The sequence below is a fragment of the Thermobia domestica genome, chromosome 3 (genome assembly GCF_964235325.1).
Source record: "Thermobia domestica chromosome 3, izTheDome1.hap1.1, whole genome shotgun sequence".
In the NCBI taxonomy this organism is placed as follows: Eukaryota; Metazoa; Arthropoda; class Insecta; order Zygentoma; family Lepismatidae; genus Thermobia; species Thermobia domestica.
In genome coordinates this window covers 345,516,290-345,543,845 of record NC_137456.1, presented here as the reverse complement: position 1 = coordinate 345,543,845, position 27,556 = coordinate 345,516,290, and the positions used below count along the sequence as shown (strand labels likewise).

The following is a 27,556-nucleotide window of genomic DNA, read 5'->3' as shown; positions in this document are numbered from 1 at the left end:
CCATTATGCTTGAGATAAACATTGGCCTCATCCGGCATGGGAACCGACTTCTATCTTGAGTTCGTAGGTGTCTTGTGGGACAGTGCACTGCAACAGATTCAATCCTTAGATCATGTCACGTTGGGGTGATACATTCTCCCAAAATAGTAATTCTCGTAGAAGTGTTTATTAGAGTTTTAAATTCTAACGGACCGCAAATATTAATGATGGCTCTCCCAGAAAAAATTTAAAGTAATAGCAGTAGACAAAATGAGCCGCTCTTCTTGCATTTTGCAGCATTCGAATCGTCTTAGTGTTCTAAGGGTTTAAAACTTTCGCATTAAGATTTCAATTAAAATATTATTTTTACCTGTTTTACATTGGAGGCTTTTCGGTGTTGAAAGTGGCTTTGCTTGATCCTGCATTCCACCACCCTCGCTTCTCCCATATATCCACCCTCTTTTCCCCTCGTAAGGAAGGGGTTCTAGAAGCACAAGGGAGCCAACACAAGAGTAAATATTCAAGCCTCGGGGTGACTGCTCTGGTAGTTCGTTTTCCTTTACTTCCACTTATTTCTATTTTGCATACCAGGATCTAATTTTCTCACATGAGACTTTTTTTTTTTTTTTTTTTTTAATGTTGCTGTCACAGTCCCAAGTGAATTGCTTCGGACGTGTTGAAGAAAAAATCAGCTCCGGTGAACTATTTATGTCACTGTTCCGGAATTTCCAGTACTAAAAATCAGTATTCGATACAATAATTTACTACTGGATACTGGAATCAAATCAAAGATACGCGTTGCTCTAAGATGTGAGAGGATATGAAAGTTAACAAATAGTCATTAACTGTATCAATACAGACTTAACCTAAATGTGGATATCAGTCAATTATTTAAATGAAACCAAATGCTTTGATAGAAGTGTTGCAGAAACCAAATTAAATATGAGAGTACATAATGTGTGAAGTTAGAAGGTAAATAGGTTAGGGAATGCTCTGAGACCCAACTTTAAGGTTTGCAAATCTCAGTGCTCTCCTGTGATCGATATTTGAGTTCTGGCTATGTGGCTTCCAACAAAGTCCATGGATTCCAAGCTTGTTGGTGTCAAAGCAAGGATCTGCTTTCAGTCCTTTTCTAACATCTTGCGAATGATAAACCAGCACTAGGTCTGTTCCCAAGGTGGAATAATTGACCTCGCTTTGTTCTATGTTTTTATATGGCGGGCAAATTCTTTGTATACTTGGTCTGGCCACCGCCTTCTTCCTAATTCCTAATTGTAGCCAGGGGCGGATCCAGGGGGTAAGGGCTATCGGGGCGATCGCCCCCCAGAAGAGGAAACTTTCTTATTTTATATATATAAATAAAACCCATCCCAAAGTTTGGAGCCCTTAAAAGTAGCAGTAAGACAACCCACCGCCCCTCTCAGAAGTCGGTCCTGGATCCACCCCTGATTGTAGCTGTCGATGTCAGGTGCTCAGGTAAAAAAATGATTAGGTCGACAGAAACGTTATTGTTTAAGAAAACTAGAAAAAAAAGGGAAATGTGTCTTCTGTTTATTCAGTCTGTTAGTAAACAATAAATGCATACATTTACATCTTCCAGTATGGTCTGATATCTGTAAAAACATACGGTTTTCAGGTGTAACGATATTGGTTCGTGTTGACGATGGTCTGAAGATCGAATAGGGCAGGTTCCAACGCCATAACAATGTTGTAAAGGATGTTATCTTTTAAGTCAGAGCTAAAATATGGTACACGACAGTTTAAACTTTCCCATCATCTTTTATTATAAAATTTCCTCTTGTATACAATAAATATCACAAATAAGTTCCTCTAATTATTTAGAGCTTTGTTGGTAAAGTTAAAGCAGCCCAATGACCATGAGTCTTAGGGTGTGTTGGATAGGTGCTTCTGAGTGACCAAGCGTCTTACGGAGGGTGTTAAGCAACTCTCAAGTACTCACCTTTGGTGCGAGGGAGTGAGTTGATGGTAGAGAACATTGTATACGCGGACTTTCACCTACATTCTTGTTCCACCATTTTTTTTAAATCTTTCACTTTCGTTGATCATCCATCTCATGTACCCTACAGTGAATAACATAATCCTGGAAGGTAAAATTAAAAACTTGATTTTTTTTTTTTTTTTTTTTTTGAAATAAAGTGACTGAAGCCAGGAATGACAATTAAATTTGTCATTAACCATTTTGTAAAGAACACTATATCATTTTTTTCGATAAGTTCTGTATAATGCTATATTTAGTGGTTATGATACTTTTATTGCTTGATCTACGTAGTTCAGAAAATTGAAATAAATTAAAATACCGCTAATTTTTACAGTAATTATGTGATATCTTCAAATAGATAAAAGATAATTGAAATATGGAACAAGAGCGCCCTAGACAATATTATTTTGCGTGAGGTACCGTTATCACAAGTCACCTAGTGGCTTTCCGTATTTCAGCTGTTTACAAACGCGAAAATAAATGCCGATTTTCAAAATAGCTCGAAATCGAAAGCAGATAAGTGAGTCGTGATAACGGTTTCTCATGTAAAATAATATTGTCTAGGGCGTTCTGGTTCCACATTTCGATTATCTTTTATCTATTCGAAGATATCACATAATTACTGTAAAAATTAGCGGTATTTTAATTTCGCCGGGATGAAGACTCTTAAGAAGAGTAAATAGAGTTGAAAGATGTATGGGACATTCGATAGATCAAATAGGCGAACAGTGTTCCACTATAGAAGAAATTAAGGCGGAGAATGAAATCTCTCATTAAGAAATGTAGAGCCTTCCGATTGAAAAGTAAGAACATATCAAATACCAGTGATATTTAAGGAATAATAGCGTTAGGATAGGTAAACGTATTTTGAGCCGTTCCTTTAACAAAACGTGGGGGCACGGTGGCTCAGTGGTAGGCTAGATGTAGCCGAGCAGTCTGAGGCATTAGGCTAATGATCCTGAGGTGAAGCCCATTGGGGGTTCGAGTCCCTCTGTAGTAGCAAGGATGGAATTTTAACTGTCCTCGATGTTTCTGTGTTCGTGTCCCTGTTGAGTCTAAGTAGTCCTGAAAAGTGGTAGAAATAAAAATAATAAGTCAGTATTTTAAAAAAAATGGTAGAGCGCTTACCTCTGGTGCGTGAGGCCCCTGGTTCGATCCCCGGCCAACGTCGTGTCCCTGGGATTTCTAGGGTTACTCAAATTTCCTCCCACTTTTTCATTCCACCAATTCATCCATCATCATTCAATTGCCTTAATTGCCATTCATCCGTCTCTCTTAGCCTAAAGAACATAATTGTGGGACGTTAAACTAAAGATTTCATTTTACTTCAATTTTTTACCAAAACGTGAAGCCAACTAACCTGTGTTGCGTGTATTTCATCATCAAAGTTCTTATTGTAACATCTCGGAGCAGTGACGAAAAACCAAGTGACGTTCCGCCGTGATGACCTTTGTTGCTCCGATTCCAGAACTAAGGAACACCAAAGTGGAAATTCCAATTTGACATGAAATGTGTGAACACTTCTTAGCTCGTTCTGATCAATCTCACGTGAAAACCCATTAAATACAGCATGTTTATTCATGACTGAAAGAAAATGATGTTTGCGGGGGGGACTGCGTTTCTCAGGGTCTCCGTAGCTCTGTGTGAAGCGTACCGGCTTCCGAGGTGAGGGAGAGAAAAAAAATGATTCCCTTTTGAATGAGGGAGGGAATTTTCAACGAGGTGCCTTCATAAGAATTCCGGAAGCACTTTGATCATTTTCTCTACATCAGTGACCTCTGTCGGAAAATACTAATGACAATGGGACAGGGGAATCTCTATTGATTGGCTTCTAGGAACGAGACGTAATATATGCTGTATGGGCAAGTGGATGGAATTTCCTAGCAGAAAACAACAGCCTACAATCTGTGATTTCGCTGATGCTGCTGGAACCACTGGAAGGTGCAAACAAAGCTGATTCAACGAGAACTAGAATAGGTGTTAAATCAGAGAGCGGGCTTACAAGGTTTCCTCCGCGTTTCCTTTATCGAATGCTGATTGAAATAAAATGCTCTCATTTTAAAATTAAATCATGATTTGTGCAATATCGTAAAGCTGTTAATGAAACAGTTATGAAAGAGAACAGAAGTGCCTGAATTGTTTTTGAGGAAATCTCCCCAAAAAACCCACTCCATGAATGAACTACCGTTGTAGACAAGGGTGCCGATTTCTCTGTAAATTTGGGGGTGGGCATTCAGATGCAGAAGGTATATATAAGAAGATTTTAAGACAAATTGCATTCAAATTTTGCCTAATATTGTATATTCATAAATACAATAGGGGGCCCACATGAGCTTTGGGGGGCCCGAGGCCCCTCGGCCCCCAAAAATGGGCGCCCTTGATTGTAGACATTTTTTATGAGAAATGACACATCCATATTATAGAGTTCTTAATGAAACGTTTATTTACGAGGTGTGTTCAGAAAGTAAGGTTACAAAGCCTGCAGTGAAATACGTAGCCTATATACAGCCAACATACAGCCAACATACAGCCAACAGATAGTACATAGATCAAGTTATTTTCGACATGGTCTTCATATCGTCTGAGGCACTTATCGCTTCGCGGGATGAGTTTGAAGATTCCCTGCTGGTAAAAATCCTGTCCTTGCATGTTCAGCATCGAGACAAACTTTCCGGTACTGCCGAACAAGCGCGCCGATCCTGGGGGGCCGAGAGGGCCCGGGTCCTCCAAAGCTCATGTGGGCCCATCTATTGTATTGTGAATATACAATATTTGACATAATTTGAGTGCATTTTGTCTTAAAATCTTCATATATATATACCTTCTTCATCTGAATAGGTCGCCCCAAATTTACAGAGAAATCGGCTCCCTTACTGCCGAATACCGTGCATAGTGTAACGAACACTTCAGAATGACATTCCCAAGTCTACCATCAGACGCTGTAACGTGATCTTCCTCTTGTCCTGAATCAGCTCCTTCATGTGAGGTGAGCTGTGTTCAAATCTGTTGATGCCGTGTTGTGTCCGCCACTGAGCTCCTCGTCGGTGACGTTTCCTCTACGAGCCGCAAACTTTTGACACCATTCTGTGACATGTTGAAGAGACATTACAGTCTCTCCATAAACCTCTACCAGCTGCCATTGAATTTCGGCCGCGATTACATGTTTCGGCCAGAAAAATCGAATAACTGAGCACACTTCTTTGCGAGACCAGTTTTCCAAGCGTGTCGCCATTTGTATTTACAAACTACTAGCGCCAGAGGTGGCGTGTGGCTGAAATACTGCACAGTTGCCAACTCCATGTAACAAAATTACCGTACATGCCTCATTCCTCTATAACAGACGAAATTCCAGAAATATCGGCCTTGTAACATTAGTTTCTGATTCTCCCTCATATAAAATATGATAAAGTCGCCTGAGTCCCCGGAAGTTACTAATAAAAGAAAACAATGACATTAATTCTCTTGTGTTTACCATTGCACTACCAATAAATAGTCTATGTCGTTTGATAATAGTATAAAAAAGGGGGGAAGCGATAAGGTGCATCAGTAGCGGATTTGGTCAATATATCATTGCCAAAATTGTAATACAAGGTTATAATTAGTGCTGGGCACCAAAACCGGTTTCTCGGTTTTCGGTTTTTAGAACAACCGAAACCGGTTTTCGAATTTAAAAACGGTTTCGGTTCACCGAAACAGGTTTCGGTTTTCTCCAAAGCCGGTTCGGTTTTTCAACGGATCCGGTTTCGGTTTTCTTCAAAACCGGTTCCGTTCTTTTCAAAAATTTGTTCTATTTCTGACCACAATAGAGTTTCGTTGTTCTCCGGAAACCGAATCTGTTTCCACAGAAATAGATTTATGTGTCTTCCAAAAGTTTTCACCGAATCCAGTTTCGGTGAAAATCGAACCGGTTTTGAAGAAAACCGAAACAGCTATTGGAGGAAACCGAAACATCGGTTTTTCGAGTTTCGGTTTTTCTAGAAACCGGTTTCCGGTTTTTATAAAAAAAAAGGTTTTGCCCATCCCTAGTTATAATGCGTGATTCACTTTGATAAGATTTTGATTTTTGATTTCCAAAAAGAATATGAGCGATGATATAGAAATTGCTTCATGCAGATTGCAGATTGCCCATAAGTGTAGGGAAGCAACCCGAGAATGTCAGTGATCTAAGCAAAGCATATGTTTCTTTCAAGTTTCCTTCGTTCAATTCCTGACGAAATGCCTATGTTTCGCGGTCATACATACAGCTAACATACCTGCGCTGTCTTTTATTTATTTATTTATTTTTTCACAGAATCGGTTTGAGTTTTAAATTTGAAATAATCCCCGTACATAAAAATAAAAGTCACAGTATGTTTGTGACTTCGTATCTCTTGAATCGCCCGACCGATTTGGTTCGAATTTTCAATATAGATGAGGTTCGGGCCTGGGGTGGTTTCTATTATTTCACTTTGACGGTGCAACTAAGGGTAGGGGGAGAGGGGAGATATTTAAAAATGATTAAAAATGATCGATATTAGTATCGAATTAATAGTTTTCGGGGTCTGTGAGACAAACAGTGAAACTTCAGATGTCGTTTAAATCCAAATTCAGACCTTTATGTCCAAAATGAAACGTATTCTTCCCGTGCGAAGGATGGGTATTCTGGTAATTGGAAATAAATCGAAGACACAGAGAAACTTTAACTCTATAACTATCGATATGAATTCTACAAACATCGATCATCGATTGTGACAACCGACTACAAATATTGTCAACTTCAACGATACCTCGCTATGTCTAGCTTTTTGCCACTTTGTCAGCAGCAAAATATTTGCGGCGGGGCGGGTGCTCACAGAAACTTTAGGGAGCTCTCACAGGAATTTTGTCTGAAGGTCCATGAAATCTAATGGTGGTCCTGTGTGGAGCCATGTAGGGAGAATATAGAGGAGGTATGATATGACGCTTGTTGCAGAATCTGAAGAGAAAATCAATAAGATGTATAGGGATGGTATCGAGACGAGACTTTGTACAGTCTCGTCTCGGTTGATAACTAGCGGTCCCGGTCTCGATCTCGTTTCGAGTCAAAAATCGCCGTCTCGGTCTCGGTCTCATCTCGGTATGTAAAAGTCCGTCTCGGTCTCGGTCTCGGTCTCGTCTCGATATATAAAAGTCCGTCTCGGTCTCGGTACCATCCCTAGTTAGAAAACTTGAGGAAGGGCTGTGAAATATGGTATGAAAGTAAATGTTAGAAAGACAAAAGTCCTGATGATTCGAACGAAGGGGTGAGTGTCAAATATAGAAGCATTTCGATATCTGGGCAGTATTAATGGTGATTATATGAAGTGTGAAGTAAAATTAAAGCAAGGATAGGAATGGCGAAAGAAGCCTTTAGGAGGAAGAGAATTTTGTGGGATCTTAAATAAAGGGTTGAGAAAAAGACTCATAAAATACTTCGTGTGGAGTATTGTACTGTATGGGTCAGAAACATGAACATTACGCAAAAAGGATGAAAAAGGACGGAAGCTTTCGAAATGTGGGTGTGGAGAAGAATGAGGAGGGGGAGAAAAGAAGAATGTTAGATATTATTAAGAAGAGGAAGAGAAACTGGTTGGGACATTGGCTAAGAATGAACTGAATCGTGAGGGATATTTTAGAGGGTATGGTGGCAGGAAAGACAGGGAGAAGACGAAGAAGACTACAATTAATGGAAGATATCAAAACAGAGAAATCGTACGTGAAGACGAAACGATTAGCTGAAGACCGTGGAGAAGTGACCTGCCATTACTGATGATGATGATGATGATGATATGACCTAAGAAAACTGGAACCCTTTTATTATAAACATTTTCCCTACGCCAAATTTTGCTCTTTCAAATTATTTCAATTAAGGAAGACAAACTCCAAATTTTATATCATAGACTATACTTTTAACGCTATGGTTTAGTATTACATTTCTGCACGTGAGCACTATTCGTTTTAAGATCTGACAGACTCTAATGACTTTCTCCTGTACCCTCTCTCTCTGACACACACATACACACGCAAAACGTTCAATCACTCATCCCCATCCTTTGACTCAAGTAAACTGAAATCCGCACACGACCACAGAAAGTACACAAAAAGTCCTTCTGCCTATATGAGTATACATAATTTTTACAAAAAAAATAATAAATAAAAAAACATGTATATGGCACTTTCTGCTATCTTTAGATTTTGTTGGCTCGTCGCCATCTTCAGGTTGGGAAACGGATGCTGACCCCGAACATAAGAGCGTCGTTAGCTCCCTCTATCTTCTTTGCTTTGCTTTGAACGAGTTGGATCGCTGATGCCAGCCATTCTTGTTAAGCTGAAGAAGCTCACAAGATGGTACTACTTTATCTTTCGACTTTGCTATATATTTTTCATACTTCTAACACTTATCAACAGCCTTTTTATGAACAAAAGTGTTTAAGTTGAGAATTCTTCCTGGTTCAGTTCTTTAATGACAGGTTATCACTATGAAGAGTTTGCTTCGTCAAAATTTCAAATCTACTGTATTTATTAGTTGATTATTTCTTAACTTTTGAATTTGCTCATACAAGCTACAGTTCATTCAAGGAACATTCAGTACCTCATATAAACAAATACGTGTGGTGATTGTTTCGTTTTATTGGTTAAAGTGCCTTGGAACATCCACGCGACAGGAGAAAATAGTTCATTGTCTAGTAAGCTGTTTTTCAATGTTTTTGTTGCTTATACGGCTCATTACTAGAAATACGAGAGGAATACGATTAATTTCCTTACAATTAAATAACATAAACAACACTGTACCTAAGAATTAAATTGAATTAATGCAATAAAAGGGAATACGCATGCATAGAAAGTGGCTTTGAGTCACCTTATGCGCGAATCACAGTTTACACTAACAGGGTACAAGTACGTCATCTGAAGCGTTGACCGATAGCAAATCATCCTATAACTGGCGGAGTAATACCATTCTGCAATGTTAACACCAGGATCATAAGATTCGTTGAATGAACTTTAGTAAGAGCATGTATACCACAGTATTGGTCGATCGTATAGTACTTCAGTAATCTTTGAAGGCGTGCACCCAGAAATTTTCGTCCCCACACTCGAAAACACGATAAGTAATTGTAAAATACTTTCACCTATATTTTCAGAAAAAATGATAGAACTAGATTGCTTTTATAAGAGAAAGAAAACAGATGAAGTGTAAAATCAAATTTTCATGCTACATCAATCATTTCCCATGATGCTGAAATTAAAATACCGTTAATTTTACAGTAATTATATGATAACTTCAAATAGATAAAAGATAATCGAAAAATCTAACAAGAGTTCCCTAGACAATATTATTTTACACGAAATACCGTTATCACGACTCACTTATCTGCTTTCGATTTCCAGCCATTTAGAAAATCCGCATTTATTTCCTCGCTGTGACTCGTGATAATGGTACCTAATGCAAAATAATATTGTCTAGCGCGCTCTTGTTCCACATTTCAATTACGTATCTTTTTATCTATTTGAAAATATCACATAATTACTGTAAAATTAGCGGTATTTTAATTTCGCATACTTAGGTCTTTTAAACAAGTGTAGTTTTATTGAGAAAGGGAACAAATGTAAGTTGATTTATTATGGAAAGTTTTTTTTTTTTCTTTTAAATTTTAGCAGTGTTCCGGACCCGATGGACCCCTTCCTTTGTATGATCCTTCTAAAATATAAGTCGATAAATAGAAAAGGGTAGCCTTTGAAGCCCGGCTGGTTTTAGGAGAAATTGACGTCCCATTTCCAAAAATATACTGATAAATTTTGACGAGATAACAAATATTAATTCTGCAATATCATAGTATTAACGGTTAACTGAAAAATTGTCCAAAGGCAAGCGCGCGCCCAGAAATTTTTGTTGGGAGGGTTCAAGGTTTAGGGTCCAATCAGGCCCGTAGCCAGCCCGAAAATTTAGAGGGGCCCGGTGAAAGTTAGGGGAGGCCCCCATTAAAAAAATATTATAGTTCATCACCATATTATAGTTCATTTGCAAGCCTACTGTGAAAATTTTAGAGGGTGCCAGTAAAAATTTAGGGGGCGACCCCCCTAGACCCCCCTGGATACGGGACTAGGTCCAATAATAAAAAAAAACACCTATATTCATGTAGTAACAAACAGGTGTTATTGTACACTGAAAATAAAATAATAAGTAATTTTTAAGTGCTGACCCTGTATTCTCACGAAAAATGATAAAATTAGATTTTCTTTTTATCAGAAAAGAAATACTATACGTGATTAATAACATCAAATCTTTATTCTGCATCACTTGATTCTCTGATAAACGGGATTAGTTTTATTAAGATACTGTACAAATGTATGTCAAGTTCTAAAGTTTTTGGGGGTTCTAACCCGTGGACCCTCCTTCCTAATCGGCGAACTGGGTCAAATCGGGTATAAAAAGCGTTGCTGAAATCCGGACAAGAGCGTGCCACCTATGCACTGTGAAAAATAAAACACTATTTAAATACTTTTAGTACAGATGTTGAGGGGAAAATTGATGAAATAGTGATTATAAAGTGTGCTTTGTGTGCCCAAAAGCGTTACTTCTCTGTAAAAAATCTAGTATGACATATTTGAAACACTTCTTCTCGGCAAACAGTTCGAAAACAAAGTAATGGCATACATTTTGCACGTTTTGTACATACATCTGAGACATACTAGGACAACACAGTATCTAAAAGGAGTGAACATGTGTCATCTGGAGGTATTCAAAGAGTGTCGGTAATGTGTAAAGTGTCCTACTATGTCTAAAAGTAGTTTCTTTTAATTTTTTTCGGTATGGACTAGGTATATCAAAGTTATTCTTAAGCTCTGAGCTCAAGAAAGAGTTTCATCTTTCTCGTAAGGACAAAAAAGATTCAGATTTAGGGAGCAATTTAGGCTAAAAGTTCGAGTGAAGTTTATAAATAGGAGCAAAATTAATTAAAGGAAGAGGACGTGTAATGTTCACGTGAACAACGCACAAATACTGTTAATGTATTCTTAAAGAAAATATATGGAGTTGTCGTTTTGCCTTATTTTCCGTTTTTTCTTTAAAAATAAATGTTTTCCTCATTTTCTTTCACTCGAGCCTTCATTATTCGATGTTTATGTGCATCCTGTTTTTATTTTTCCCTTCACTTACATTCTGTCTAATTTTCTCTTCTTTTTTTTTATTGTCTCTGTTCTTATGGATGCGTACAGTATGTGTCTATCTTTACAGACGTGTGTGTCTTCATGCATCTGTGTATGAGCGTTTGACAGAGAGAGAGAGAGAGAGATGCTGGTTCCTTATGCCGCCCCGCCTCCACCCCATCCCGGCGTCTTCAACAACCTTAACTATTCCTAAAGCATTTCTCCCTCCGTTCTCCTTAAGACAGGAGTCCAAAAAAACTCACACGTTACAAACACACACATACACACACACATATGACGGGAGCGCATACGTTCTTATTTTGGCTTGACACGAGACCGCACGTGCTTCCTAGGAAACGCGTTTCTTCCACCGAGGCAGACGGGAAGTGAATGAGGCGTCTTCATGCTTTTTAAGAAAAGTGCGTCCCTTCGCTCGGGTACCTTGTATACATATGAAATATTTAACGCATTTCTCGCACCTTTACGCCATACATAGGGTGTCAAGTGCAGAGTTGTGTTACCTTTTGTTATATCTGTCATCGATTTTAGTTGGGGCTTTCAGGTGATGTGATTTCTTTTCTTTCTTTTTTTTTTTTCTGTCCAACACTTTCGGTGTCTGTGGTGGTTGGAAAAGTGTCATCAGCATAGTGTGTTATTAAATTATTTTGGAACCAATGGTGTGAAAAGTGCGTAATATATTTTTCATTAAAAAAAAAAATAATAATAAGTATGGCTTGTATTCGAGCATCAAGATCGGATATCTCCAATGATGATTTCAACAAAGCTAATACCATCGCGAGAGCTAACAAGTCTATTATTCAGGTAAGAGAGATTTCGTACATTTACAATATTAATGGAGTGCTGTTTTCAATCTCTTTTTCAGGTTTTCGCACTGTAGCTAAGTGATTTAAAATCTTATAGCACAGGCAGTGGTTATTTACGATTTTGTTTCGGGGCTTTACTAACTTTCGGGGAGTGGCTTTGCCTGAAAATGTGAAAATTCTGCAAGATGTTTCATATACTTTACTATAGTAAGTAAGATTTCGGGGGGGAGGCTTAAGCCCGGAAGCCCCCGCCTAAATACGCCACTGAGCACAGGTATAAAGTTACCCTACTTTTCCTACTTCCAGGTTCTTCGGGGCCACGATGGCTCAGTGATAGAGTGCTTAACTCTAGCGCGTGGTGTCCCTGCATCGATACCCGGCCAAGTAAGTTTGTGGCGGACATCATCGTGTCCCTGGGTTTTCTCGGGATACTCCCTATCCTCCTACTTGCTCATTCCACCAATTTTTCAATCATCATACACTTACTTTAATCATCGTCTTCTTTAGCCTAAAGGCAAGGGCGCCAATTTCTCTGTAAATTTGGGGGGCCCCATTCAGATGCAGAAGGTATATATATGAGGATTTTAAGACAAATTGCATTCAAATTATGCAAAATATTGTATATACATAAATACAATACGGGGGCCCACATGAGCTTTGGGGGCCCGGGCCTCCTCGGCTCCCTTTGCTAAAGGGCATAATGGTGGGACGTTAAAGTGCAAGATGTCATTCCATTTTTTCCAAGTTGCTTCGTATTTTTTATGATAAAGACACATTGCAGAGTACAAGAAATAAAACTGCAATTCGATAACAGAAAATATTGTTTGAGAAGACGAAACATGATTAATTCGGAATTACACTGTCCCCAGCTATAACTTATTCACTATATTTCACATCATCAAATTGTCGGTTTAAATCTTAAAACAATACCACAACTACGTATTTTAAATCACGTTTGAGTGTCCTCCGATGCTTGCAACAATGGTGGAGTTGAACAATACAAAGTCCAAGATGTGAAACTTGTACGGATGAAATCGATTACTTCACGAAGAAGAATATGGACGCTACTTATTTGTGCAGCTGACTTACGTCCAGGGAAGTAATGTATTGTACACGGGAGTATATAGCGTATACTCACTAATATTTTTATAATTTAGCGGGTACTTACTTTAAACCAGAGATGTAGTGGGGAGTATTGGGGTGGGTATACCCTATATTATTCTTAAAATGGTCGAGAGTACAACTATCAACATTCTGGAAATACATCACTACCTCTACCTGAATAATAAGGTAGAAACAACCGTGCTACTACACAATCGTCCAAAAGGGAAGCATTGTGTATACTAAGCACCTTATGTACGTTTGCCCATGAGATTTTGAGTTACAGGGACAGTGAAAAATGCCTGTCTCTGCGGCTTCGGCACCCTAACTTTCTCATGTAGGTCTTCCTCCTGTCACTATCGCTGTCTCTAACTTTCATGCTTGCTGCTATGTCACGAAGCATATCTAGTGAAAGCGTAAAGTAACTAATGAGACAAAAGCTATTAAGGTGGATCACTAGGTATTCCCAGTGCTATGTTGTTTGACGCTGCTTAAATAGTATGGCGTTGCCAGATAGTGTCGAGTGTTTAGTGATGCCAGATAATAAAGGAAGTAATCATGGAATTCTGCTTGGATACTTACTAGAGAAATTAATTTTCGACCCTTACCACAATTCCGCTTCTTGAACTGCAACGCTAGAATCCAGGAATTTTCTTATTGTGTCTACCTCAATAAACGTACAAATTTGGCAACAACGCGTTATGGCGTTTTGCGCAAGTTTCGTCTCAAAACCTATTTCCTTAAATGTAAATTAATATTTAAATAAAATATGAAACATAACACCAAAAACGGTCAAACAATATATCTATTTCGTAATAACATCGTTACTTTAAAATACTTTGCACATACAAATAAACATTTCGTAAAACTGAGCACTTCTAGTAAGATCTTACAGCAAGTGCTATCTTGTGTGCTCATTGTAAAACGAATTAAATATTTTCTTTGTTACATTTTTCGTTATCAGGAGAGACAACCAAATGAATCAGTGTCTTGTGCTGTAGCTGAAACATTCCTCTATCTTATAGTACAGTATTTATAATATGTAACGTTTCATTGTGCAGTAGTTAAGGCAACGAGCTAAAATATGTACTGACTTCCGGGTGGTGATCCATGCACCAAAATATTGAACATAGTAGTCACGTGGTGGCACTCCTATTATTACTTCTGCTATCATAGTAGGAGTAAAACTGAGAAGTTGGTAGTATTAAAATAACCTTCTTAAGCTAGTAGACGGTAATTTCTGTCAAGAAACAATACATTTGCTATCTTTATTTGGTGGCGTACAGAATGCTCAATATTCCATGAGACATTTTTGTAAAAGAGTATGCCTTGAAAATTGTGTTCCGTTACCATGAGCATAGTTTCGGATTCTCATTTCTCATGGGCGGCTACGGTGGCTCAGTGATAGAGCGTTCACCAATAGTGCATGTGGTCCTTGGTTCGATCCCAGCTCCCGCCAAGTAAATTTCGTGGTGGACAAACACCATGTGAGTGGATTTTCTCGGGGTTCTCCCGTTTCCTCTCAGTTTCTTCCTTCCATCATTTCATTCATTTCTTATAATCATTGTCTCTCTCAGCCTACACGGCATAACCGTGGGTCATAAAACTTAAAATATTTCATTTCATTTTTGTATTTCTCGTGGGACACTGAAAGTTTGCTGTACACCTAATATGAAGGGGAGCTACTTGGTGTTAAGACATAGCGAACTTCGGACTAGAAGATCAGGATTAGGAAGATGGGAGTCATTATGTTGTGTATACATTACCGAACCCGACGTTTGGCGTGGTTCTGTAATTAAGGTCTCGTGAAGGCGAGTTAAAGTGGTGAGGAACGGCCCATACTGTTAAGATATATACATATAACGTTTGAGCCTGGAAATGTTTCTTCTACATTCCTCGATCTTCAGCTTCCTGTTTTAACTTCCAATATTCAAATCATCGATCAGTTGTGTTCTTCTTCTTCCTATTCCTCGCTTTCCTTCCATCTTTCCTTCTATGCCGATACGAAGAAGGCAATTTCTCTCAAGATGTATCCATTAAAATTGGACTTCGTATGAAGTATGCTGGCTCAAAGCGTCGTCTTCTCTCCTACCCGTTTTAAAACATATTTGTTTGTTACTCTCTCTCTATCCATTTTATCTTCTCCATCTACCTCCAACACCACATTTCGAAGCTCTCTAAATATTTCTTCTCTAACTAACGGACACGAAACACAAAGACTCGAATTCGGGGCTAATCTTAGCCTTTTGTCAGCTCTAACATCAAAGAGCTTTGCTTCGTCGTAGAATTGCGTTAGCTTACGAGACTAATTTGTTCCAGTAAATAGCTCGCACTTAGACGTCATTTCCAAGAAGGACAAATTTTCCCACTAGGTGTAACAGGTGTATAAAAAGTCATGGGCAAATCGAACCAGCTGTTTGGGCTGTACACTGCTGGTAACACACCCTATGTTAGATAATAAAGCAACTCACAGTGGGCTGAAATCCTAGAAAGTTGATCTCCAAATATGCAAAACATTCTTCAATTAGTATAATCCATAAATACATATGTATTCGAGGTCGCTTATGACGATTATGAGGTCAAAAATTAAAAAATGAACATGGCGAATCCAATATGACGAGCGAAATGTTTTAAAACGTCTCCAAATAGGCTGAAAACTTATTTCATCGTATTTTTAAGTTGTTGATAACGATTATAACGTCATAGTGTCAACATTCAAAATGGTTATGTAGTAAACTGCAATAGAAGAAAATAACATACACTATATGATCAAAAGTATCCGGAAGTAGGTATCTGGCTGAAAATGACTTACAAGTTCGTGGCGCCCTCCATCGGTATTGCTGGAATTCAATATGGTGTTGGCCCACCCTTAGCCTTGATGACAGCTTCCACTCTCGCAGGCATACTTTCAATCAGGTGCTGGAAGGTTTTTTGAGGAATGGCAGCCCATTCTTCACGGAGTGCTGAACTGAGGAGAGGTATCGATGTAGGTCGGTGAGGCCTGGCACGAAGTCGGCGTTCCAAAACATCCCAAAGGTGTTCTATAGGATTCAAGTCAGGACTCTGTGCAGGCCAGTCCACTACAGAAATGTTATGGTCGTGAGCCACTAAGCTACAGGCCGTGCAGTATGAATAGGTGCTCGAGCGTGTTGAAAGATGCAATCGCCAACCCCGAATTGCTCTTCAACAGTGGGAAGCAAGAAGGTGCTTAAAACATCAATGTAGACCTGCGCTGTGAGAGTGCCACGCAAAACAACAAGGGGTGCAAGCCCCCTCCAAGAAAAACACGACCACACCATAACATCACCACCTCCGAATTTTACTGTTGGCACTACACACGCTGAGAGATGACGTTCACCGGGCATTCGCCATACCCATACCCTGCCATCGGAACGCCACAGTGTGTATCATGATTCGTCACTTCACACAACGTTTTTCCACTGTTCAATCATCCAATGTTTACGCTCCTTACACCAAGCGAGAAGTCGTTTGGCATTTACCTGCGTGATGTGTGGCTTATGAGCAGCCGCTCGACCATGAAATCCAAGTTTTCTCATCTCACGCCTAACTGTCATATACTTGGAGTGGATCCTGATGCAGTTTGGGATTTCTTTGTGATGGTCTGGATAGATGTCTGCCTATTACATTTTACGACCCTCTTCAACTGTCGGTGGTCTCTGTCAGTCAACAGACGAGGTCAGCCTGTATGCTTTTGTGCTGTACGTGTCATTTCACGTTTCCACTTCACTATCACATCACACACAGTGAACCTAGGGATGTTTAGGAGTGTGGAAATCTCGCGTATAGACTTCTAACACAAGTGACATCCAATCACCTGACCACGTTCGAAGTCCGTGAGTTCGACACCCCCATCGTGCTTTCTCACGATGTTTAATGACTACTGAGGTTGCTAATAATGAGTACCTGGCAGTAGGTGGCAGCACAATTCACCTAATATGAAAAACTATGTTTTGGGGGTGTCCGGATACTTTTGATCACATAGTGTATATTTATTATTGCTATAGTTTCAAATTACTAATAAATTGTTAAAAATTTGAATTCTGGACATCTATTGAGAAACACGTGCAAAATATTGTGCAAGTGTACTTATGGGCAGCTCTTTTTCTGGAAATTCCGTTAGTTTGTAGTATTGCGTAGTAAAGTCAATATAAAGATAGAATTATGAGGAATTCATTTTTCGTCAACTTTAATGCTTATTTTGTGATAACTACAATTGTGTTCTCAGGTTAAATTATTTAAATATCAATTCTACATACCTTTATCTATTTTATTTATTTTGAAAATAAATTTTAAAAATGTTGAAAATTAACAAAGTTATGATACTTTAAATGAAAGTGATTCTTTCACGTTCACATTCAGTACATCCAAACTGGTCAAACGGCACTTTTCAAATGACTGCCTCCTCAGGCACAACAAAGGGACGAATGTTTTAAAGAAATTTGATACTTCAAACATTCTACTACAGGCCCGTAACCAGGGGGTCTAGGGGGGCGCACCCCCCTAAATTTTTGCGGGTCCCCTAAAATTATCACCGTAGGCTTTCAAATGAACTATAATATGGTGATGAACTATAATATTTTTGAATCGGGCCCCCCCTAACTTCAGCCGGGCCCCCCCCTACATTTTTGGGCTGGCTACCGGCCTGCTCTACTATACGACCCAAGACCTAGAAATTCTCAAGTCGAAACTGTTTTTCGACTTTGGCCCTTTTTTGGGGAGAGGGGAGGATTTCAGTTCACTGTAACGTTTGGTGTTCAGCAGGCTGATTGAATGGAAAATAAAAGCACGAAAAGGTGCACATTGCTATGTGAAGAAATCGAGAATATCTCGAATTCTTTTCCCAATAATACTGTATTGTTGGCATGGTGAGAGTCTAAGGAAACAGGCTGCTAAACTGGGAACGTTCCTTTTTCATTCAATATACGGTGCCTTATTAGCATGTGGCTCAACCAATTGGCATAGAAAAAATTCCCCACTTTTAGATTGAAAACCACCTATTTACAACTTTCCTCGTTTTATTATTTTTATTTTTTCATATCTTTACTCATAACGAAGTTAGTGTATGGCCCCGCACTTTCGATACACCCGGTATATATAAGTGAACTAAAAATGCCTGTGCAATATTTTGCGTTCTCTTCTGCACTTGAGCATAAATATTTCGATTTCTCTTTCGACGTACCACACTTCTGCCCCTTACGCTGTGATTAATGAATGTGAATTATTATGTAATAATTTGAGAGGCAACGGCAGAACTTCAAGAAAACGAACGGACACGATCAGGCGCGCATCTAGAAATTTTTGTTGGAAGGGGTCCTAGCTTTGGGATAAGGGGTCCAATCCTACAAGTCACTAAGTCTATGTTGCATTCAAGGGGTATTATTCTGCCCCCCAAAAGACGATAAATAATTGTAAAATACTTCCACCTATATTTTGAGAAAAAGTGACAGAACTAGATTGTTTTTATAAGAGAAATGGTACAGATGAAGTATAAGATCGAATTTTCATGCTACATCAATCATTTCCTTCTTAAACAAGTATGGGTTTGTTGAGAAAGTGTACAAATGTACAAGGGCGCCCATCAGTGGGGGCAAGGTGGGGCGCTCGCCCCCTAGAGGAAATTGTACTTGAGAATATCGAAAACCCAACAGAATTTTTACGTTAATTAACAGCAAAATTTGAACCTATATTTGAAACGTCGCTTATATCCCCCCCCCTTCTTGGAAACCACAACATGGGCGTCCTTGGAAATGTATATTGAGTTATGAAGTTTGGAGGATTTCAGACTCGGTCAATCCCCTCCCGTGGGTGCCCCCTTGGGCACCACTAACGCACATAACTAGGGATCGAACCATAAACCCCTTTTACGAGAGGTGAGAGCTCCCATTGAGTAATCGTGCTGTGTATGTTACTGTTAGCGACAATTAAAAAAAAAAAAAAAAAAGGCTACGTAATAATTTTATCACCTTTCGATGGTGTTAAGAATGGAATCTTAAACTTAAGCCACCTGAAGTCATCCCTCTTTCCTGTGAATATCTTCTAAACTCCTCTCCTTCCATCCCTTTCCCTCGCCACGTTCCTTGACAGACAACCCGAAGATGGATAGTGTGTTCGGTTCCATGAAATGTGGTTGGAGGGAAGTCTTTTGTGCCTGAGTCGTGATGCATTCTGGGAGATCATTAATCAATACAAGTCCAATGTTTAGTTTTGTGTCTCTTTAGAGTGAGAAAGAGTTAACATATAAACCTCTTGCGTGAAAAATTTATTTATTTTACACCCGTTCACCGAATTGTGGATCTCACGAACAATGCATGGTTGTTCAAACAACAGGTTTTCTCCCCAGATTGTTTGTTTGGAGATTGTAAGAAGGGCGCTGGCTGCTTGCTCTATGCACTGAACAGCTTTTTGCCTCCTTTCACATTACGTGAAAATAAAGAATGGTGTAGAACGTAGACTCTATTCGAGAATTAAGAAGAGAGTTTAGTTTTAATATAAGTAGGTGGTAGGTGTGTCGTAATATTAATAATTATTTTATTTTATAATTGGAATAGAATTGTATCAAACTTTTTAGACCATTTAAATAAGAATTAAGAAAATCTGCACTGAAAATTGTCATTTTTTTTCAACATGGAACTAAACTAGATTAAAAGAAAATAGTTTATTAACTTCTTCCAAATATTTGTGTAGCCCGTGTGTACTTATGAGAAAACTATTTCCACTTGAATAAAAACAAATTATTTGTGATAACGTTTACAGTTTCAACTCTCTTAAATCTACAAGACTGGTTGTTGAATTGGAAATTTAGTAGCAGTATTTTAGTCTAGCATTTTAGTCATTTCTTTGTTTAGCTACATATACTCAATGCTTACGTCATCATGCTGCATTGTCTGAGGCTACGTTTCCACCAGTTGTTACGACTTCCATTTTTTCTTGGTCCTTGAAGTATTCCAAGAGTAGAGTGAGCTATGGATCGGAACAACTAATAATCCTAGGGTGCAAGGTTCAGTGTATGTGGTGGATGTATCAGTTGAGTTGCACCAAGTTCCTGAAGTTTATTCCGAGTCCTTCGAGAAATATGAGCTTTATCGTTATCTTGCTGCAAAAGAGTTTGATTTCGCAGCAAATAGCGAGAAAGTAGAATAAGACCTTCCTAGTAGTTAGCATACGCGCCTTTGGCAAAGGGAAAACCCGAGTTCGATTAAGTCCACGATTCATATAGCCTTGCTGCTGAAAAGGACGCTAAAATCAAATCAATCAATCAAATGATAGCTGGTGTAGAGATTTCAAACTGAACGACAGGGTGAATTAAAGCTATAAGTTACGCAAGTTTTCGTTCTTCGGAACTTACTAATATTTTACTTTTAAACAGCCAAAGAAGCTAGAACATTTCTTTTACTCAATTAAATGAGTTTCTGCAAAGTTCTCTGAATTGTGTATTTGAGAATAGTTAGCTAAAATAACAGTTTTACAACTTAAATACGTGGCTTGACAGTTTCTCATATACTACTTACTTCGTATACTTAACAACATTAACAATAGTATGCTGCATAACACCATATGGTAGTTCCAGCTCAGTTGACATTGAGTATAATGTCCTTCTGTCCACACGAATACACTCGTCCACACAAGCACAGTTCACGTCAATGGTTGAGGCATTGGGTCTACCTCTGTGTCCGGGGTTGTCATTAACAATACTGGTCCATCTTTCTTCGAAGACACGACACCACTTTGTTACATGTTGTCTTGAAATTGAGCCTCCCTTACATCTCCAGAATCTATCTATGAATGTCAGCAGGTGGTAGATCAGCAGGAACAGCACCATTGACTTCATTTCTTACTCTTGACCAATTTTGTAGACATTTCATCGTTTTAAGGTTGGTGTAAAGGGACAAGTTTTGCCAATAGATGTCACTACAGTCTTCGTTTCTCTCTCATGTATTTTTTTATCTTTCACGAAAATTTACAATTTCTCTTACAAATTTCGACCTAGAGGCTTCAAACTTTTGGAGAAGGAACTTCATAACCTATCAAAGGCAACAATCCGTGCCGATTTCTTATTTTGAATTTTTTCATTGCTGAAAGAGTTTTGTATTGTTAAAGGTTTGGATATCTCTTTCAATAAACAAGCCATTTCAAAAATCAAGAAAATTTTAAATAAAAAATCGGCACGGATTATTGCCTTCAATAGGTTATGAAGTTCCTTCTCGAAAAATTTGAAATCTCTAAGTTGAAATTTGTAAGACAAATCGTGAATTTTCGTGAAAGGTAAAAAAATACATGAGAGAGATACGAAGACTGTAGTGACATCTATCGGCAAAACTTGTCCCTTTAAATTAACCTTAAATGTCCCCATACATGGTAAGAGTTGACTTGATTTTGAGTTTAACGTCCCGTTCAGCAGCGAGGCTATATGAGACGTGGACGTACTGATTAACGTGGAATCCGAACCACATGAGCTCCCACCGGGAATCGAACCCAGATCTCCCACACCAAAGGCGCGTACTCTAACCGCTTAGCCACGATGGAGCTCGCATACATGGTTAGAATCATGCTCGCCGACTACGTGGGTGCTCCTGGGCTCCGGCACCCATACAAAGATTTTTAGTTTGGACCTAGGTTTCTCTTGCGTTTAATTCAGCCGTGTTACCTACTGAACTAGGGCAACCTCAACTTATCCTTATAGTATCGGTATATTTTACTTTATCACAGCACAGCCCTTTGTGACACTGTTCATAAAAGGTTTTAACTACAAATAAATCAATCTAATATCAAGACTTCCCTGAAAACATATAGGCTAACACGCTCCGCCATTGTTGTGCACTCACATAAATTTTGGAAAGTCGGCGTCGTTGGTTAGAATCCGAAGCTCTCAAACCTGCAACATAACAAACACGTTGTTAATCTACAAACAAATTTTCGTTAAGTTACATGGATAACACTAAAGTTATATGGTTTGTAACCTTTTTTCCGGTCATTCCTTGTATATTGAAATATAACTGAATGGGATGGTTGCCTATCAATTGAGGAAAGAGCAAGTGGCAATTATACAGCAGGCCCGTAGCCAGCCCAAAAATGTAGCTGGGGCCCGGCTGAAGTTAGGGGGGGGCGATCCAACCATATGATAGTTCATCAACATATTATAGTTCATTTGCAAGCCTACCATGAAACTTTAAGGGGGCTAGCAAAAATTTAGGGGGGAGCGACCCCCTCTAGATCCCCCTGGTTACGGGCCTGTTATACAGTAGCAATTTCCAGGCAATTTAGTTCTGTAAGTTTGAGTACAGCCACCGGGTTACACTTTTATGTTGTTGATTTAATTCAGTTTTGCTTAAAAATGAAACCACCACAATCATGCTCGAGTTAACAGTGCACAGTTTCCTATGGCTTATTACAATATTTTCTTTACGTTCAATTTCATTCCCATCCGAAGGGGCGCGGTGGCTCAGTGGTAGAGCGTTCACCTCCGGTGCTTGGGGTCCCTAGTTCGATCCTAGCTCGTGCCGTGGATTTTGTGATGGACAAACACCGTGCTCGTGGGTTTTCTCGGGATTGTCCCGTTTCCTCCCACTTTCTTCATTCCACTATTTCATTCATTTCTCGTCATCAGCATCTCCTTCAGCCTAACCGGCATAACCGTGGGAAGTAAAACTTGAAGATTTCATTTAATTTTTTTTCATTCCCATCCAAAAATTGATGAGTTCCTAAAGGTAATCAATAATTATTTACAGAGAAAATCTATAATGTTTAGTAAATACGTAACTTAATTTGCAAAAGGTGAAATAAAATGGTCTTGATAATTCTACATTTAATGTTTGTACAAAAAACAAAAGTTTTTGCTTCGACATATTTTTAACCACATTTTATTTGTTAAATAGTTTGGAATCGGTGTAAAGCAATAATTAAAAGTAATCATTTCCTATGTAAGTGCTATCAGAGTACTCTTTTAACTAGTTTCACAATTTTGAATAATTGACGTGCACCCACGAAATCTTCCATAATAATATTCCTTTAATTTTCAGCAGAACAAAAAGCTATTTTGCGTTCACTTGGCCGGTTAATTTATACGTGCTAATTTATTTATGGTTGCTTTAAATATGTATTTTTTATCGTATAATTAAACCTATATAAGGTTAATTGCAGGGGCGCATGCGAGGGTCAACTGGGTTCAGACTCCTCCCCAAACTTCCTAAGTCAATATAGGCCTACATTTGTACACTTTTTCAATAAAACTATACTTGTTTAAGGACTGCGGTGGCTCAGTGGTCGAGTGTTCACTTCTTGTGCATGGGATCCTTGAGTCCGATCCCAGCTCGCGCCAAGAGAGCTTTGCGGTGGACAAACACAGTTTGCTTGGGTTTTCTCGGGGTTCTTCCATTTCCTCATAGTTTCTTCATTCCATCATTTCATTCATGACCATCTCCTTTGGCCTAGCTGGCATAACCGTGGGACGTTAAACTCAACGATTCCATTTTCCTTTTCAGTTTTTTTATGTTGTCTAGGGGGCATGGTGGCTCAGTAATAGAGCGCTTACCTCGGTGCCTGGGGTTCGATCCCCAACAAAGTAAGTTTGTAGTAGACAGAATCCGTGGAGTGCACTTAGCGCCCGTAGATTTAGCGCCCACATATAATATCGTATACTTAGCGCCCAGAAAATATTTGATGCTTATCAGTGTGCTAGGGTTGACCAAAGAGAGAACTAGTTTATATGTATAAATGTAGTTTCGTACTCAAATCATCTATCCCATCCCCTCTCTTTTGACGACTAAAGAACAAAAATTTTTCTCTTGAAAGATCCTGCCTAAGGGGTTTTAAAACTTCCTGCACAATTGTCATGTCATTTTTAAAACCCCTTAGGCAAGTTGAAAGAAATGTGTTCTTTTCTTCCTCTTCTGTTCATCACCGTCAGCTCTAACACTCTGACTTTTCATGTACATCTGTAATTACGTACAATTTAATTACGACTTAAGAGCATTACCATATCACCTATGAGATTTTCATATATGGATGTGAATTCATGTGCCAGCGTTATTTTAAAATTTATATAGTTTTAAATAATAATAATTACACGCACCTTAATGCAAATACTACTGCATGGAAAACAGTAATTATTTATGCACATTGCATAACTTCATTTCCTATCGTAAATAAAGGGTGTTAAAAAATTCAAATGCCAAAATTTGCTGGGTAATTCTTTATATCAAATGAAAATAAAACGTTCTAATGAACATGTGTCAAGTGTTATAAGCCGCCCTAAACGCAATCAATCACATTTTAAACCCTAGTTTAAAAATTATGGAACATATCGTAAGTAGTTAAAGAAATCCGGCAAGAACTAGTATTTCCTCTATCTAAATATCCTTACAAGAATACACTTTTAACCCTAGGACCACGGGCGGCGATTAGAGGGGGGAAAGGGGGCAGTTGCCCCTCCACTTTTTGAAATGACCCATTAGTATGTATATAGTTTCATTTGGAAATATAAAGTTTTGTATGTATTATTGGTTCATAGAATACAAATAATGCCATAAAATATTTGCCGTTCCATGAGTACGTATTGGTTATCTTTCCGTGAATTTAAGAAAGCTACAGAAATTGCGTTTTAAAAATGCCACTAAAAATGGCCCAAAAATTAAGCTGTTGGAGCGAGACAATTCGAGCGTACTTTCATTTCATCTTACAAGGGCTCGATATGTTAGTAAGCCGCTCTGGATCTAATTGAGATATCATTTTGCACACACAATTATTCTTCACAAGTTATTCTTTAATTGCACAAAAATTGACAGTTCCTAAAACAGTTCTTTTCTTGAAAAATTGACAGTTCTTTTCTTCTTTCTTATAGTAAGGAATATTTTGATTTGATTTTTTTCAGTTTAACATCCTGTTCAGCAGCGAAGCTATATGAGACGTGAACTTAATGACTAACGTAGAGTCCGAACCACGTGAGCTCCCTCCGGGAATTGAACCCAGGTCTCCCACGTCAAAGGTGCGTACGTTAACCGCTTAGCCACGAAGGAGCTCAGTAAGGAATATATAATTTTGCAGTGTAATATACGAGTTTAGGGGTGTATATATACAGTTTTGTTATACAATTAAATTTAGTAAATTCAACATAATTCTAGGTTTTAGGATTATTTTGTATAACTGGAATGTGGAGTGACTAAGTATTGTTGAGTTTTGATGTATTCCAAGAAAATGAAAACTGTATCTAATGGCAACGAACATATTTCGGGAAGCTGCAAAAATATTTCTTTGAATGTCGTAGCATATGCTTGTAGTATTCACTGTCTTTCTAAGTAATAACACGTATAATAACATGCGTGGAATTAAAAATATAAGTTGTTCACTAATTTCCAGTTTTAATATAACTTTTGCAGAACAAGCCTTATTATCCATTACTATGATTATTTGATTAATATTATCCTTTCTATTTATTTGTTTGCAAATTTGTTATTAAATAGGTCCCTAATCTGATCACACAATTTTCCAGACAGAATTTTAAGATGCATGATTTTATGATTTTTTGATTTCATGAGCAAGGAATCAGATCTCTTCTTACACCTTCGTTGTATAAGAGTACAAAGAGTTAGTATCTTGTGTTGCTTTTGTCAATTTACGTAACAAAATATGAAACAAGATATACGGTATTTTAACTGAAAAAGATAGTTATACAGTTATACAGCCTTTAGTCTATATAACAGCCTCCTAATAGTTATACAGCCTTTAGTCTAACAAAGTGTTACAAGCAACCAGGAAAAGTAACATTGACATACAAATACTGTATTCAGATCATGTCTTGCCTCCCCACTTTTAACGTCCAACCGCCGTCACTGCCTAGGACTACCAGGTGGGTCCATTGCACTCGTACGCATACTTTCTTTAATAATTACTAAGGCTTAGTAAGTATTGAAATTCTATGACATTTCCCTGGTTGTGTTCTTGTATTATGTTATTTAAGTTTTTTTTTTTTTTCATTTCCGTGAGTTAAGTGATAGTTTTTAAAATTTATAGCATTGGGTGCCGAGTGGGTCCATTAAACCCGAGCCTTAATGAAGAAATATGAGGATAGATTCAGAATAGATTGAGATTGTGGCTCGTAGCGGAGTGAAAGTTCTGATAATCTTCTAACTGTCCCAATGAAGCCAGATATAACATATTGCAACTTTATGTGTTATTATTTAGTTTGATTGATTTAATTATTTGCAATTTTGCTTATTTTAGTAGCAGCTTTTCTTTATTTATTCACTTATATAAGTCTATTGTCAGAAGCATAGTAGTTGCTTTTGTCTATCAAACTGTATTAATTTTTCCATTGTATGCAGTTGCGTATCCAGGGGGAGTTTCTCGGGATATGAACTCCCAAGAACCAAAATTTTAAAAAGTTGCTAGAATAAAATCTAAATTTGTGCTTTCAGTCTCCACATTAACAAAAAAGTTTTCCGGAGTAGGACACTGACCCCCCCCCCCCTTCGAATAGAAATCCTGGCTTTGCCACTGATTGTATGTAAAGTTTTGTTTATTGTTAGTGTGTTTTGATCATTACACGTGGTAGACAAACAGATCACTAACAATACACGTCACTATTGATGGTAGAGGAGGAATATTTTTGGTAAATCAATAAACAATGAAGAAATTGATTCCCGACAGACGATAAGATATTAGCAGACTTATATACAAATGCAACTGAAGTTTCTTGTTCAGGTACCGATATTGAAATGAGACGTTGAGTAGTTTTCTTATCCAGAGGATTGTTAGAAGTTTGAAGCGTAGCACCTATAGCTAATGCAAAAGCACGTGCTAATGTAAAAAGCAAAACTCCGGAGAAAAGCGATCCTACATGGGCTGCTTTACGTTTTGATGACAACATCGGCGCTATTAGAATACCTGATGATGAATTGTTCCTAATTTGTGAAGTTGCAGATTCTTCACACACTCTGCAATATAATTTTATTCTTACATATAATATGACTGTAGACGAACAATTTCTCATTTTTTTGGTGCGCTGTCTCTTTTGACAATATATACCCAGTAAGATCACCCATTGCAAAACACAATGCACAACTATCCTGAAGTGGTCACTTCTAGAGCGGAGGAAAAACTCAGTTATCATATATTACAACACAACAAAATCACACGTTCACACGAACAATCATATGGCTCGCTGTTAGATTACAAAACAATGAACAAAATGGCCTATGACAGTATTTTACATAACTGATGTAAGTGGACTCAACACTTATGGTATTGTGTCATCAAAGCGTAATTTCAAACGAGAAACAGACATTAAAAAAATTTGAAATGCCGTAAATTCTTCATTTCGTCTGGTTAGCAGTTCGCCAACGTTGAGAAAAAATCACGGAGAATGGAAGCTTCCCTGCATACTGAAGAGGAACAGTCTAAGAAATTCTCTCCAGCAAAGAGGGAGCACAAAACAAGAACTTTCTGCCGCAAATGCAAGCTACATGAATGTACTGACATGTAACATTTTCGAAGT

At 38.3% G+C, this 27,556-nt stretch overlaps 1 protein-coding gene across 11 annotated transcripts in view; it reads left to right on the top strand.

Annotated features, from left to right (window-relative positions):
- The window catches only part of sick (sickie), a 1,461,343-nt gene that overhangs the window by 422,219 nt on the left and 1,011,568 nt on the right, over positions 1-27,556 (top strand). Inside the window, exon 1 of one of the 11 annotated variants that reach the window (XM_081752892.1) lies at positions 11,508-11,944. The exons of the other annotated variants lie outside the window; for them this stretch is intronic. Within the exon in view, the coding sequence (XP_081609018.1) occupies positions 11,852-11,944 (93 nt within the window). The 5' untranslated portion in view covers positions 11,508-11,851. Of the gene's footprint in view, positions 1-11,507; positions 11,945-27,556 lie in introns of those variants that run through there. 11 annotated transcript variants of the gene reach the window in all.